The sequence below is a fragment of the Choloepus didactylus genome, chromosome 9 (genome assembly GCF_015220235.1).
Source record: "Choloepus didactylus isolate mChoDid1 chromosome 9, mChoDid1.pri, whole genome shotgun sequence".
Taxonomy (NCBI): domain Eukaryota; kingdom Metazoa; phylum Chordata; class Mammalia; order Pilosa; family Megalonychidae; genus Choloepus; species Choloepus didactylus.
The window spans coordinates 118,540,940-118,557,439 of NC_051315.1; the positions used below are offsets into that span (position 1 = coordinate 118,540,940).

Below are 16,500 nucleotides of genomic sequence, written 5' to 3' on the forward strand. Positions count from 1 at the left end.
AGGAAGACAGTGCTGAGGAAAAAGGCAAAGCTAGAGGCAAACAGGCAATGTGAGAAACAAAGGAAAAAGAACTGAGGGAGAAGAAAAATGAAGGCACAAGTGCCGTAGTTGGGGAAGAAGACATTTTATGGAAAAAGGATGTGGCCCATTACATTCAATGTAGAAAAGGAAATGGAGGTAAGAGCCACCAGGCATGCACACACATATGTTTATGAGCACGTGTGTGTGTCCATGCACATGTGTGTGTACGTGCATGTGTGCAAGTGTGTAGGGGTGGTGAGAGCCAACATGCATTAAAAGCACTTTTAACGTACCAACATTTTCCTCAGAACTTCACATATAACTTCCTTCCATTGTTTTACCCACTGCTGATTTATTCCCCACTATCCTAGTTCCTAGATAATCCATTTATTGCTATTTCCTTATAATATACAAGCAATAAAGTAAATGAAAGGATAGAATTTTGAAATACTTTGACTTCTAGGTAGTGTGGGGAAAAAAAGATTCTCTCTACTCCAGGTTTTGCCAAACACTGAACCCTCTGTTGGGAGGTGCTAGTTAATCCAGCTTCTGAAAGGCCCAGACTTCTCTGGCACCCCAGAATAGGATACTTTTACTAAATGATACCGGGGCACCCTGTACTTACCCGTAGCACATTTCCCAATCTTCAGCAAACACTTTTGGGTTTAATGTCTCTCTTCCCTGAGAAAACATGAACCCCATTAAATTATAGATAATTGATGTCTTATTCATCCATGTTCCTAGCATCTAGCACAGTGCTTTGCATGTAGTAGGCCGTTGATAAATGTTTGTTGAAGGAACAAGAATAAATAAATGAGCTCTTTAAGTTTTACCACCCAACAAAGTAAATAATAGTGTCCCTCCCAGGCCTGTTTGTTTCTTCCATAAATGCTCTTCTTTCTGCCACCCTATGATTTCACTAAGAGGGCTCTTCACAATGGCAGTTACGTATTCAAATGCATTTTTTTGTTGCTTAATGTTTGCTTTCCTGGATAGACTGTGAGCTTCCTGAAGGCAGAGGTGGGATCTGATCTGTTCACCACTCTCTGTCCAATTCCTGGTACATATTAGGTGTATAATTAACAGATGTTGAACGTTGAGGAAATGATCATATTCATCTGATCTGAAAAAAATAAAGCCCAAAGAAATGAAAAAAAAAATTAAAAGTTTATACAGCTAGTAAGAAGTGGAGTAAGATTCACAATCGGCTCTTAATCAAAAGTCTGTCCATTATATATTTTCTTCCACTAAACCAGGGGTACAGAGAAAAGACCAATGCATTTGGCCAGAAAGAGGCTATTAGTACCCTTTAAGATGATGATTTCAATATGAAAGTGGGGCATTGTGTAATAGATGGAAACAGATGGGGGAACGAAGGTGTCTGTGGGTGAGGTCTGTGCATGGGTCTGTGTGTGAATGTGTGTAAATGTGTCTTATTCTGTTTTTGGGTATCTGGGTGTCTGTGAGGGGTGGAGGGGGAATGAGTGGAGTGGCAAGAAGGCAGTCAGGAGAGGTTAAGGTTGGCAGTGAGAAAGTCATGAGATGCAGGTACAATCTGTGATCTTTTCTGAAGTTCAATTCACATGGAAATAGCATTAGAGATACTGTTTCTCTCCAGAGTGAGCAGCATGTTTTCTTTTCTTCCAAGAGAACTGGGTACATTCTGTCTGTTTGGTGCCTGCTTGATAAGTGTGTCACTTCTGTAACTTAGTGATGCAACATCATTTGAAGCTAGTTTTTCAAGTTTATTTTAAGTCAGATTTATAATGAAAGACTTTTTGCAAAGCACCAGCTTAATTTGCCTTACCAATTATGTTAAGCAAATACTCAGGGAACTTAAATGTTAACTAAATGAAACTGTAATTGTTATATTGATATGCTTGTTTTAGAAATGTAGGGATGAAGACAGCATGGCCCGGGGAATCGAATAGAAACTAAGATTCAATTTGGGATGGAATCCGGGCTCTTTCAAGTGCCAGATTTGTGATTTGGGGGCAAGCAAATTAACCTCACTATGCCTCAGGTTTCTAATTTGTAAATTGAATCCTTTATAGATAATTCTATAACTCTAAAGAATGTCTTTAGGATTAGATATCATTTAAGTGTAACCACAAACAGAGTTTGGAATATGACAAACACTCAGAAATAAACAGTATAAAAGTTTGTGCTAAAAGTACAATTGTCAATTTTTTTCTTTTTAAAACTTTTCCCCTTCCCTTTACCAAATATATTCAAATATATCTTAAAATCAATGTCCTCTTCATCCCATGAATTCTATGCTTTTTGGATGAAGGGACCTTTCTCAGTCCTAAAGTTCTAAACTCCCAAGCATTCTGTCAATGAACTAAGGAGCTAATTTGGGCTCCTTAAAGAGTGAAAGAGTTAGGGAAATGCGTATTGAAGTTGAAAAATAATATTATGAAAATTTGCAAAAGTCCTAGACGATGGGTATAAAATTTAAAGCAAACTTAGATAAATTGGAGAAATGATACACTGAAAACATGGTGAAATATAGTAAATATAAAGGCAACGTCATAGACTTATAAGAAGAAAAAGAGGAAGGAAGGGGAAAAGGCAAAAGACAAAATAGAAAATCTGGAGAAGATGAATAAAACATGTTAGGATATGAGTCCTATGGACCAAAGCTGAAAATAAAGCACCAAAAATAGTCATGTTTCCTTCTTCTTTCCCCAGTGGGGTCTTGTTGCCATCATCCTTCCATAGGAAACTAAAGCTAAATGTAGTAAAATGGGCAAGGGAAGAATGTCTATGCAACAATGGTTTGTTTTTTATTCCAAGGAACTGATCTGAGAATAAGGCTCCTTTTAGAGTCAACTGTTAGGAAATTGTTTCATCACCTGCCAATTATTAGCAGACATCAAAAGCATTTTGTGTATTAAGAGAACTTGTAGAAAAAAAAGAGAAAAAAAGAGTTTGGAAGCCATTTCATCCCCACAGATGTTGCTGGGCTAACACTTTGTCTTTCCCCCTTTCCCCACAGAACCTAAAGTAAGCTGCAAATTAGGCCGGTCTGCATCCACATCAGGTGTGCCTCCTCCATCAGTTACTCCTCTCAGGCAAGCCAGCGACCTGCAACAGAGCCAGGTACCATCATCGTTAGCCAATCGTGATTGACTTCCTGTGATGCAACATGCCAAACGCTTCCCACTTCTGTCTGTCGTGTGTTGCTGTAGACAACTTTTGCATTTGCTTTTATTTTCCTGTGTGTGTATGGGTGGGTGGGATGAGTTGTGGCAGTATGTGTTTTCATCCCAAAAGGAAAGTCTATCTTCCCTGTGATTGGTGAAACTTTCTTTGCTGTTTGTTACCAAATCATTTTTGTCTCTGGTTTTCATCATTCTGTAATATAAATGTAGTAAACTTGTACTCTATGTATTGGCTTAGTGATTATTTTTTAAAATTCTTTCTCTCTTCCATGTTTTGTGTACTTTTATACTGTCTCTGAAAATTTATCAACATTTGATAAATTTATCTACTTTGTTTTGTGTAGATTTCTTTTTTAAATGTTTTGTCCACAGCACTTGCACAGATGTTGCCAATGAATTTGTACATAACTTTTAGCTCTTATCCTATTATACTGTAATATTTGTGGCAGTTTTACTTTTATTTTTATTTGGCTTGGAGCATGAATGTAAGAAACTGTGAATATTGATGTCCTTATAAATATTCATACACCTACTAATTTGGATTGAACACGGCAGCTAGTCTTTCTTCATTTTTAGGCCATAGAGACAAATTGAGTGATCAGATAATCTAGGATATTTACCAAAAAGTATAGAATAATAAGACAAACTTAAATAAATGACTTTTTTTTCTTATACCAACAATATCGAAAATGTTCTCAGAAAGAGAATGTAAGTGTCTTCATGCATGGTAAATGAGATCTCTTATTACTTGGAGAAAAGAGACAAGTAATAAAGGCATAAACTAAAATATCATTTAAACCTTTATAGTCTGATATGTTGCTCTGATGTTCATTTGGGTGCATGGTTGTGTATGGCAAATTTAGTACCGGGAAAAATCACTACACTTAAATGTCCTATCTAAAAGTTACACAATAGAAATTCCATATGTTGACTTATTTTGTGAAGTTTACTTGTTGTTGCTGGGAAGTGTTATGGGTGTTAAATAGGATAATGTCATCTGGAGTGGTTTCTTCCTGCTTCCCAGCTTTAATTTTCACATTCATGAAACTCTTCTGAAATAGTAAATTATAAAACTAGCAATGGTATCTCCATGAGAATTGTCCATCATTGATTAGCAAATTATATATTCATCAATTATCTAAAATGTCCAGGCTTCTCTGAAAACATAACTGGGCAGAATAGTTGTATTGTTTTCCTAATGGGGGGAGGGGGTGGCATTGTATTTCTCAGTGTTTTGATCTGCCTTAAACACACAGAGGGTTTGATTTACAAATATAGGGGTGTCTACCAACACAGGAGACAAGAGGCTTCTCTCAAGAGCATGTCAAGTGTTATTTAGAATTTCTTGTGTCTTTATTTAAAATAGTAAATGACTTTATAATTAAAGATAGTCAAGCACTTTCTGGATATAAAAAAGTAGAAGGAAGGAGACAATAAATTACTAAATAAATAATAACACAATTAACTTCACTACGAAAAACTGTCATCTTAGGTGATTAAGGCTATTCAGAAATGTTGCATTTCCCAATATCTAAAATTAAATATATATTATAGAAAGGAGAGAATTTCAATTAAATGATAGAGGGTTGCATTATTACAATCAATTTCCAAGTACATGGTCCTTGATATTATATTCCCTCAGTATATTAGTGTGGTTTTGTTTTGTTTGGTTGGTTTGTTTTCCTAATTGTCTTTATAGGGACTTCATCTTAAGCCCCTTCAACCATTGACTGAAAGCAGATAAAGCCCATAAGGTATAAGCTTCCAGAACAGAAACAAGTTGAGATCTGTGTGCCTTTGCATTATTAACAAATCTTTGCTTTCCTGATGGGATGCTCTTCCTTCTTCAAAATGTAGCAACATGGGAAAGTTCTTCACACTGCCTATACTTATATGCTAATGGTTTCCTTACTCACCAGCAGAAATTCTGGCCCACAAGCCATATCATAGATGGGCCGTTAAGACTACATACTAGAAAGTGGGCATCTTAGATCTCTTCTGTGGCATGTGACCAGTTGTATTATTGACTGATTTCTATATTCTGGAGCTCAAGGGATAAGCATAGCTCAGAATAATGTTGCTCTGGACTCCCATGATTAGCACTCAACTGAAGTCTATGAATAGTTACTGAAAATCCTCCTCTTTCCTAATTCCCATGTTCTCATAGTCATGCCAGGGATGTTTCCTGAAGTTACAACCAGGACATTGCCCTTTGCTCATCATGCAAGGCAATAGTGAAAGACATTTAAATATGTTTAATCTAAGAGTGAACATTCATACACCATGTAGTAATATCAAAAAACAATCACCCTGGTGACTTTTTAAGCCATTTTGCTACACCAGGATTCCCAATAATTATTCAAACTCAAAATTCTTAATAGGAAATTAATATAATACATTTCTTACTAGGAAATCATTAGAACTCCGTGTGATCTACTTAGACAAACAAAAGCAGTGACTAACTCTTGTCTACTGAGCAACAGTGGAAGACTGTGGCATTTCAGTCGTGTCACTAGGCATTACAGCTCATGGCAAAGGAAAATGTTCTTCTCTTCAGATTGTTCTCATTCATCCCTTTTCAGTCCTCTTGCTCCTAATTTGTCACTTACCACTTCACGTTATAGTTGAGCTTTCAAAGAAGTGCTGCAGGTTGACATTGCCCCCTCTTCCAGAGATGCAAGGAGGGAGCCAGTAATGACTGACACTTCCTGCCAGGGTGCCCCCAGTGGAGCCTAGGACCAAGGGTGACTGAGTGCCCCCCAGTGGAGCCTAGGGCCAAGGGCGACTGAGAGTAACCTGTGGAGTCAGGGGTTAACAGTGACCCTCCGCCAACAGAATTGTGGTGTAAATAAAGAGGAAGGTACTGTTCACTTGGTTTCACAGTCTGTTTCAGCTTCAGGTAATTGCGTCAGACACAAGAGCTGTAGATTTGAACAATCTCATCTGACAGGAACTTTGAAATATGTAAGAAAATAGGAGACTTGGGGAAGTCAGGTATGAGTTCTAAAGCATTGTGAGTTTTCTCCACAACATGTGAAAATCTCTGAATCTTAGGAAGGAGAAATGAAAATCAGATTTTTTTTTCCTTTCTTAATTCACTCCAGAATAAATAAATTAGGCACAGAGCAATTAGAGGAAAGTGGCATTTCCCTGGAATCTTATTGTGATGGACCCATGTGTTTTGGCATTTATCATAATGCAAATCTTTGAAAATTAGACTGAATTTTTGTGTCTGCAATTAGAAGTTATTTTCTTTTCTTAGTTATAAAAGTAAAAATGTATAGAAGGAATAAAATGGCCTTGGAGCACATGCCACTTTCTCTTTTATTTTTTCTTTTGTAATGAAATAAAAAGCTATGTACTCATAAGAAAAAGATGTAACTGCTTTTATAGAAAGCAGATGAAATTTATGTGATTCTCCCATACCTTGCTAAGAACAGGCCTGCCTGTTCAGGGACAGGGACTGGAGATGGTGTGATCCATTGTCTTGCTTCAGCAGGTGACAGAATAGCAACTAATGCAATGGCCATACAAAAACCTTCGAGAATAGAAAAGCTAGGCTATGTGTCTCTAGACAGAAGCGTCTGCTCTTCCTGGAAAAATGATCCCAAGAAGTGTTTGGATTAGTCTTTCTGGGATGGAAGGAAATGAGAGTCACACCCTCCACTACACACACACACACACACACACACACACATACACAGTCACATACTGATACTCCGTCACACACATACTCGTATATACTTATACACACACTCGGACACACTTGCTCACACTATCTCACACCCAGAAATGTGTATGTGCACATTCACATACATACTCTCTCACAGTCACACACACTTATATATTTATACACGCCACTCCCTCACACACACATCTACATATTCACATATATACTCCCTCACACACTCATATACACTTAGATACACTCGTGCACACTCCCTCACATACATTCACACTCACACACTACACATTCACATGCACTCACACTAAATCACACACTTCACATTTTTAAAATAGCAAGTCCTCATGCTAAATCTGGAATCAAAGAGCTTAGCAGTGATCTGTTGGACTGAAACCTCACCTTCTCCCCGTGGCTTGTTTACCTTTCTAAACGGGGATTATCCCTGAGCACCCTTTATTTGGGGGAGGGGTAAGAGAAGGCCATCTGTAATTTCCTTTGGATATACATTTCAAGCCCGACAGACCCAAATCTCTTTACAGATCTGAACGCACTGACTTTGCCGCTGAAGCCATTTTCTCTTGTTCTGCGCAAAGACAGCTGCTTTCTCACCACCCGGGACAGTGTCTCACCAGCCTGGCCCCTTTTGTATACTTAGAACCTGTAATTCAGCCCGATAAGCTCCATTCTTTAAACTTGTTCCTCAAACGTCAGAGGCAGACCTCTGGACTCTCAGCAAGCCCCTGCCTGCCCTCTTGGTCCCGGGCCGCCCCGAGAGGGCGAGCGGGAGGCGCGACTTCTCCCCTGGCTCCAGGACTGCAATGCGTCCCGCCCGTTCCCCCGGAGAATAAAAGACCACGTTAGGATCTAGCTAGCCTTATCCTAGCTAGAACATGTTTCTGGATATGCTCAGATGCCAAAATTGTTTCAATATACTTAAAAACAAAACTAAAACAGAAAAGGGAGATGGGGAATCTATTGGGATCAATACATGGGAAAGATGTGGGTGAAGAATGAGAGTGGATTCCTCGGCTAGGGCTGTGCCTGGTTCAGGGGTGCACGGCCGACGCCTGGCACGGGGTGTGGCCCTGAACGCTACTGGCTAGATATCCCTCTGTGCCTAACTTTGAGAAAAAAGGAAAACTCTCTTAAAATCTGATTTTGTCTCTCCCCGTTTCCTTATGGCCTCCAGAGCAGCGGGATGTTTTGATTTGCCCCACAACTCCTTTGTATACATGTGATGCTTTGCCTTAAAGCTTTTGGAAGACTGCTGCTAATTCTCAGGGTCTGTGTGAGTGCTGAGCTTTCTTGGAACTTTCCAGACAGTCAGGACCTTTGCACAGAAAACTTGTATAGGAGCCTGGAAGAAGGCTAAAGACAAAGAAGAATGAGTGTATCTGGAACATTCCAGGATATAAAATGACATAGCAAGGAAATCCAAATTCATCCACTGAGTGCCTGTCCCCAACTCTGAAAACCATAACCTTAAAAAGCATGCCCTTATTTAATTTCACCTTCAAGTCATAGGATCAAGAAGAAAAACAAAACCAAACCTAAGCGCAGAGAAGAACCTTGGGTGTTTTCTCTGTACAATCTCCCTGCCAACATTAGCATGAATGTGGTTTGTTTTTCCAAGACTAAGCAGGCTTTAGTCCAGCACCATGCCCTGTAGATTTAGAACACATTGGTGATGACATTTCATGTGAATTTTCAAGTGCTTCCTTATTGAGAAACTAAGTTTTTGTTGTGGACGAGAGAAAATAAAGCATTGGGAAGGGGAACGTAGTGACCGTGTCATTGGGGGGCTTGTGACTCCTGACTTAAGGTAATGAGGGGCCCCTCTAGTGCCACCCATGCTCAAGTGTTGAGCAAATGTTTACTTTAAATGCTGTGATATTCCATGTCCTCTTGGCAGACCTGAAATGAATGTTCTGCATGTTATTTGTACCTTTACACAGCTGATTTGTGCCCATGTCTATATCCCATGATGGAAATGGGAGGAAAGCAGAAACAGAGTTCTCAGCCCATCAGCAAAAGCTGAGCTCACTTCATTAATTCATAGCTCTCCACTCCCAAGAGCTTCCTCCAGGCTGTGTGTTGTATTTTACAAAGGACTCCTCGGATGCTTCTTCCCTCAATATGCATACAAGTTAAGCTGAGACATATTTTCATGTATGTAGAAGCCCAATAGGGGGACTTGGAAAACCTGACTAAGCTTGCACTGCAATGGTAGCATCATTGAGAGAAGTGTTTATCTGTACTAACTTTAAATTGTAAAATCAAGTGTTATGTTAATGAAGATTATATTCTAATGACAATATGGTTACTTATTATAATAATTATATTTATTGAAGAGATTGGATCTGGCCATGTGAAATACTGAATAAATTCATATTGCAAATAGGATTGTCAGTGGTTATATTGATCATGTATAATGGCATAGGTGTATTAAAATAATGGGAGCCTCCCCTCAAAAAATAGCATTATCTTATGTGTGCCTTCTACAGTCCTGTTGGATTGGTTTGTAAAAATGTTAAAAGGCTGTCTCTTGCTTTGTGGGGCTCTCTATGAGCTCTAATTATTATCATATTTAAAGAAGAAAGGAGATTTGTTATTATATTTAAATGGCAACTGAATCCAGTAATATGTGTAATGAAATGTTGGAATTATTTGATTTCCATTTTCATACAAAGAACTCAGATGGCAGAAACGCAACTTGCTTTGTACAACCAACCACAATATAGACTCAGAAAAATGTTGATATATTATTATTAAGCTATTGTTTATTGACTTTGTATCTTTAAAGTTGCACGGTGTTTGGGGGACACCTTGTCAAGCCCTTTAATCTCATGACCAATCCTTAGTGATTTCATTGTTAGGTATAATGAAATAAAACAAAAACTCATCCCCCAACCCTGGCTGCATGCCCCATACAATATTCTTCCCATTTACTCCCTTGGAGTAGAAGGGAGGCAGAGTTCTCGTGGAGGTCCTGAGCCAATTGACCAGTGGGGGCAGAGGTGGGGCAGGTGGACTGTGAGGGCTCTGCCATCTGACTCTGTTGCCCCCAAAACCTATGTGTCCCTCTCCTCAACATCAGAGCTCAGAGACTTGCCAGCCACCAGGGCTGTAGGTAAAAATGTGAAGTAGCTTAACTGTATCTACAGCATTCACAAAACATGGAAGGGACACAAACTTGTTCCAGGTTCTCAGATGAATTCGCACAATGGAAAGCACGTGACACTTATTATTTCTGATGCTCTTACTGTGTGCCAGGCACTGCCCTGAGAGCTTCACCTGCATTACCTTAAGTGTGCTCTCTGCAGTCTATCCGGTAGGGACTGTTATTATTATAATCCATATTTCAGTTGAGGATATGTAAGGTTAAGCACCTTTCCCCAGGTTTTGCACGTATTAAATGTCAGTCTATTATCTTAACTACTCAACTGGATAACAACCTGATATTTAGAGGGAGTCAGATTCACATTAGAATCCCAGCTCCACTGGGCTGTGTGAACTTGAATACTTTGCTCAACTTCTCTAAGTCTATTATCTGCAAAATGTAAACTCAGTGTTATCTGCCTTCTATGGTTGCTTTTGAGGATCACTGAGATAACATATGCATGTAAAGTCCTGGATAGACATGACTTGCTTGATCAATATTAATTCTTTATCCTTTTCCTTTTAGCTTTTCCTTCTTCCAAAATTTCACCTTGCCTGCTTGCTGGGAAATCCTAAGGAAGAGAGTAGTTCTAGTCAGTGGTCGTCCAAAGGAGGTGGGCATGGAGGGAGTGTTTGGTCCATTTCAACCAGATATCACTGACCCTGCCAACATATTTTGTAAATAAAAAGCAAACATATTTTAGTCGGTTTTATTACTGTTTTAAAATCCTCTGTAGACAGTGTGTCCCCTTATTGCCTGATCGGCAAGTGGGTCTCACCCCTCCCCTCGGTAGACCCCAGGACCTTGTTATATTAATTATTCCTTCACTCCCACACTGGGAATCAGATACTCAATTATTCATCATGTAATAGGGAGCCTATACCTGGCAATTCTTACCTTGGAGGTCCCATATGTGAGTAGAAATTGGCGACAGGGTATCATTTCAGAAATGCCAACTTACCTGTCCCTGAATAGCACTTACTCTCCTATTTGAATTAAAGTATGGATGACAATAATGAAAATGTTAAAGCTATTTAGAAAGCTGTTATTTCCTAAGATGAAGACAAAAGATGAGGAGACACAGGATACAATTTTGCAACTTCAATGTTTACTTAAAGCTTGACCCAACCACAATTTTAAATGCCTTATTTTCTTATAATATATGTGTCTCTGTCTGTGCCTATGAACTCACATATGTATATATGATACAGAAACAATGGTATTTACCTACAAGCATGCTTGCAATCAGCATCAGGCGGGAGGTGGGGCTGGCCAGCACAAATTGAGCAAGTAGGATAATATTTGGTGGATCCATAGTGCCACCTTGTGTCTGATGCATGTTTTGCAACCTGTACCTCACTTAACAATAATTAAATCAAAACAATTTGCTTTATGACAGAGAAAATATGCTGGTTGAGATAATAGGCATAATGCATTTTTAGAAATACAGGAAAACTTTCTGATTATATTAGTTTTTGGCTCTTTTTCATTATTTTAGTCTTGCAATTTTAGGCTATTGAATTTTTAAATGGAGCTCTCTACAATTCGGGGAGGGGGGAAATAATGAATTACAACGAGCAATCCTTAAGTGCTGTGCATTATTTATGAATGGATGCAGCCATTTTCTTTAAGGTCTATGACACCTGCCATGCATTGTAATTCCCTTAATTCAGCCTGGGTATCCAGGAAAGGAGAGTGTCATCCCTATTTTATAGAATGAAAAGAAAAGGAACCCATAAAATTTACCTAGCTGAAAAGAAAAAAAAAAATCCTTTGTGGTATCTTTTGTTTGCCACTAACATGTTTGAAATATATAGCTTAAAATTATTTCTGGGAAAGAGCAGTCTCCCTAATTACTGGCTAAATTTATGTCTGACATAAATTATATGTGGATTATGAATAAATGTTCACTCTATATTAATATTGGCTCAGAGTTTCATATAACCCGAATACGCTAATTTCACTAAGACTAATATGTCCCCTCTGTGAGGACCTTATCAAGAAGTACCAGAGATCTATAGTTTCTCCATACTATTCACCTGCTGCACAAATCCTTGTTCTTAAATCTGTGCTGAAAATAAACATTATCCTTCAAGTTGAAAGTGCTTCCCCAAATGAAGCAGTTTCCTAAATTGATTTTTGTTGAGGACTTACCATTTGTAGGCACAGTGTTCAGCATATTATGTGTTCTAATTTTATTCTCACAGCTCACCTGTAAAGTAATAATATTACCCCACTTCACTGATAAGGAAACTGAGGATGCTGCTTAGATAGCTACTAAGTGGTTGTATGGACAGCAGGTGTAAGTCCAGGTGCCTCAATCTACTAAAGCTGTGCTTTTTTACTGCAGAGTTGCCTCTTTGAATTGCTCTCTTCCTAAAACTTGCTCCTCCTCACTTTCATTCATCCATCTATTTATTCCCTCTTTGATTTTCGTCAGGCCTTTACTTTCAACTTTTCTAGGTTAAAAGCTACATAGGAGAGGGCCAGATTCTACTAAAGCTTCAGCTAAGCGGGGCATCTCTGAAAGCAAGATTCCAGAGGATGAGATGGGGTGTGGGAATGAAGAAGGAGCTAACTGACCAGCCATCCTCTTGTATGTTACCAGTCTCTTTTGGACCTTGGACTGGTGTTGTGGGAAATCAAATATGCAGATGTGCGTACACGTGCATGTGTGTGTGAACATAAACACTTGAGCATATCTCTCTTTCCACATTCTCACATTCTCAAAAGAAAATACACTCCCCCACCCACCTCCACACATACACAAATAAATACTAGCTTCTAGAATTGCTGGTGTAGATTTACCCAACAACATACAAAAGACAAACAACATATTCATCAAGATGTCTATGGATTCTGTGCTCCCACTGCAATTCTAGGAACAGATACTTTACAGGTGAGCAAAAAAAAAACCCGAGCCATCCTGTCACTTCAAAGCATTTGTTTTCTAAAGTAAATGGTGCATTAGAGCTGGTTAATAATCCCTGGTTGTCAGCTCTTTTGACGGGAATGGTATTTGGAATACTGCTTTGAGAGACTTAGTTCCTCCAAAATGAGGAAGTTATTTAAAGAACCAAAAGGTGTCAAGAATAACCCTGTCCAACCCCTAAGAAAGGGGCAGAGGTTTTTCAGGAGAAGCCAAGGAGCCCAAATCACTTATCATTCAAGATACAATGGAAGAACCCAATCTGGGCTGTCACTTGCTTGCTTGATATAACCCAATAATTAAACAAGGAACCCTTGAAGAAGTTGAGTACTTACATAGATGGTCGCTGTCCCCAGGCCTCATGGAACTTCCACGTATTTTGATTTCTACCTCTAGATGAAATAGAATAATGAATATAAAAGCCCTTTTAAACTAGAATTTTAAACCAGAATGTTTAAATGTTAATACTTATTTTCATTTATTCAACACATTGGCTTTTTAAAGAAAATACATTTTATTTGCACAAAGAAGTACAAGCCACTGCCTCACCCTTAAGAAGGTACAGTCGGTACAGGGCAGTTGGAGAAGACAAGACAAACACAGGAAATGAGAGCAGAGGACAGGGAGAGGGGGCCACTCCTGAAGCTTTATGGTTTGGAGTCCCATGGATCCCAAGGGCTCGTAAAAGATGACCATGTGGTTTGTTCTAGTTTGCTAATGCTGCCGGAATGCAAAACACCAGAGATGGATTGGCTTTTATAAAAGGGGGTTTATTTGGTTACACAGTTACAGTCTTAAGGCCATGAAGTGTCCAAGGTAACACATCAGCAATCTGGTACCTTCACTGGAGGATGGCCAATGGTGTCCAGAAAACCTCTGTTAGCTGGGAAGGCACATGGCTGGCGTCTGCTCCAAAGTTCTGGTTTCAAAATGGCTTTCTCCCAGGACGTTCCTCTCTAGGCTGCAGTTCCTCAAAAATGTCACTCTTAGCTGCTCTCTGGGTGTTCTTCCTCTCTTAGCTTCTCCAGAGCAAAAGTCTGCATTCCACGGCCGTCTTCACACTGTCTCTCATCTGTAGCTCTTCTTCTCAGCTCCTGTGTGTTCTTCAAAGTATCCGTCTTGGCTGTAGCAGTGTACTCCTTCTGTCTGATCTTATATAGTGCTCCAGTAATTTAATTCAGACCCACCCAATGGGTGGGCCAACACCTCCATGGAAATTATCCAACCAGAGTCATCAGCCACAGTTGGGTGGGGCACATCTCCATGGAAGCACTCAAAGAATTACAATCTACTTAATACTGATAGTTCTGCCCACACAAGATTACATCAAAGATAATAGTGTTTGGGGGACATAATACATTCAAACTGGCACATGGTTTTCTGATAGGCTCAGTGTCTCTCACCCATTTCCCCATCCCCAGCTTCCAGATGCATCTTCTGCCCCCAAATCCATCCTCCACACGAACAAGAGGGTGATCACCTGTGATTCCCCCCCAAATTCTGTAAGGGCCACCCATTGCCTAGAAGATGCAAGTTAAACCACCTCTCATGCATTTGAAGGCCCTAAGTGATCTGACCCTTACTTTCCTGACCAGTTTCAGTCCCTGCCTACAACACCTCATGCCCACCTATACACCTTCCATAGTCCTCTATCACTCTTTTGCGCAGCAGGAATGTCTCCAAGATTTACTTAACTCTTCTTTCTTGGAATGCTTCCCCCTAGTCCTAGGCTTTGGCAAACTATGACCCAACATTCATGCCTGGGATCAAGTATATTGTCCCATCTGTGAGGCTGCTCCAACTCTCCAAGGTATACCTCCTCTCCTATTATGTCTTTTGCTGCACTTTGCTTCTCATTTTTTTTTGTTTGTTTTTGTTTTTGTTTTTGTTTTTGTTTGGTCCATCTCTTTTTATTGGCATGCCTATACAAAGCTACGTGGCAGTGCTCCAGTGGCTGGCCTCTCCCCAGGGTGGGTGCCAAGGGGATCTTGGAGCAGGTGGAAGCAGTGCCCAGACCCATGCACTTGCTTTTAAAATAATCTTGTTTCTGTATTATACAGGAACACTGTATGAAAGATATTAATAAATATAACCCAGAAAAGGAGTCTGGGGAAAGGCCAGGCTAAATAAGTCCCTTCCCTAGCAGAGTTTTAAATTTGCAGATGTGCATTGGAAATTGCTAAGAGGGGCTTATAATATGCCATGTTTCTCACATACCTTTGACTATGGAACCCCTTTTAATTTTTCCAAGGAGAACCTCTTAGATTTCAAAAATGCAGGCTATAATTGTGCTGGATTGTAGGTTACTTGAGGACTGGGAATGTATATTTTCATCTTATACATTCCCAGTATTACAAACCTCCAGCTGTCTCAATGCATTTTTAAAATGTAATTTTATTGAAATATATTCACATATCATACAATCATCCAAAGTGTACAGTTGTTCACAGTTTCATCATATAGTTGTGCAGTCAACATCACAATCAATTTTTGAACATTTTCATCACACCAAAAAATAAAAATGAAAATAAGAATAAAAATAAAGTTAAAAGAGAACATTCAAAGCATCCCATACCCCTCTTCCCCCCTCATTTACTTTTTTTATTAATTGAAATATATTCACATACCATACAATCATCCAAAGTGTAAAACAATTGTTCACAGTATCATCTAGTTGTGCATTCATCACCACAGTCAATTTTTGAACATTTTTATTACTCCAAAAAATAAAAATAAGTATAAAAATAAAAGTAAAAAGAACACTCAAAATGTCCCATATCCCCCTCCTCCATATTATTCATTTACTTTTTGTCCCCATTTTTCCTACTCATTTGTCCATATACTGGGTAAAGGGAATATGAGCCATAAGGTTTTCACAAGCACACATTCATACCATATAAGTAATAGTTATATGATTGCCTTCAAGAATCAAGGATACTGGATTGCAATTCAACAATTTCAGATATTTCCTTCTAACTATTCTAATAAACTAAAAAGTAAAAAGGAATATCTATATAACACGTAAGAGTTACCTCCAGAATGACCTCTTGACTCCATTTGAAATCTCTAAGCCATTGAAATTTTATTCTGTTTCAATTCGTCTCCCCATTTTGGTCCAAGAAGTCTTTCTCAATCACATGATGCAGGGTCCAGGCTCATTCCCAGGAGTCACCTTCCACATTGCCGGGGAGATCTATATCCCTGGGAGTCATGTCCCATGTAGTGGGGAGGGTGGTGAGTTTACCTGCTGAGTTGGCTTAGAGAAAGAGGCCACATCTGAGCAACAAAAGAGGCCCTCTGGAGGTGACTCCTAGGCACAATTATGAGTAGGATTAGCCTCTCCTTTGTAGTATCAAGCTTTGTAAGGGCAGGCCCTGAGATTGAGGTCTCGGCCTACTAAGCTGGTAGTCCCCAATGCTTGTGAGAACATCAGGAATTCCCCAGCTGGGGAAGTTTATTTCCACATTTTTCCACAGTCCCTCAAAGTGGCTTTGTAAATAATTTTTATTCATTGCCCAAATTACTCTGGGTTGTATTG

General features: G+C 39.3%; 1 protein-coding gene across 1 annotated transcript in view; it reads left to right on the top strand.

The window, feature by feature from the left end:
• The window catches only part of NYAP2 (neuronal tyrosine-phosphorylated phosphoinositide-3-kinase adaptor 2), a 279,845-nt gene that overhangs the window by 228,088 nt on the left and 35,257 nt on the right, over positions 1 to 16,500 (top strand). Inside the window, exon 6 of the mRNA XM_037849647.1 lies at positions 3,023 to 3,126. Within this exon, the coding sequence (XP_037705575.1) occupies positions 3,023 to 3,126 (104 nt within the window). The remainder of the gene's footprint in view (positions 1 to 3,022; positions 3,127 to 16,500) is intronic.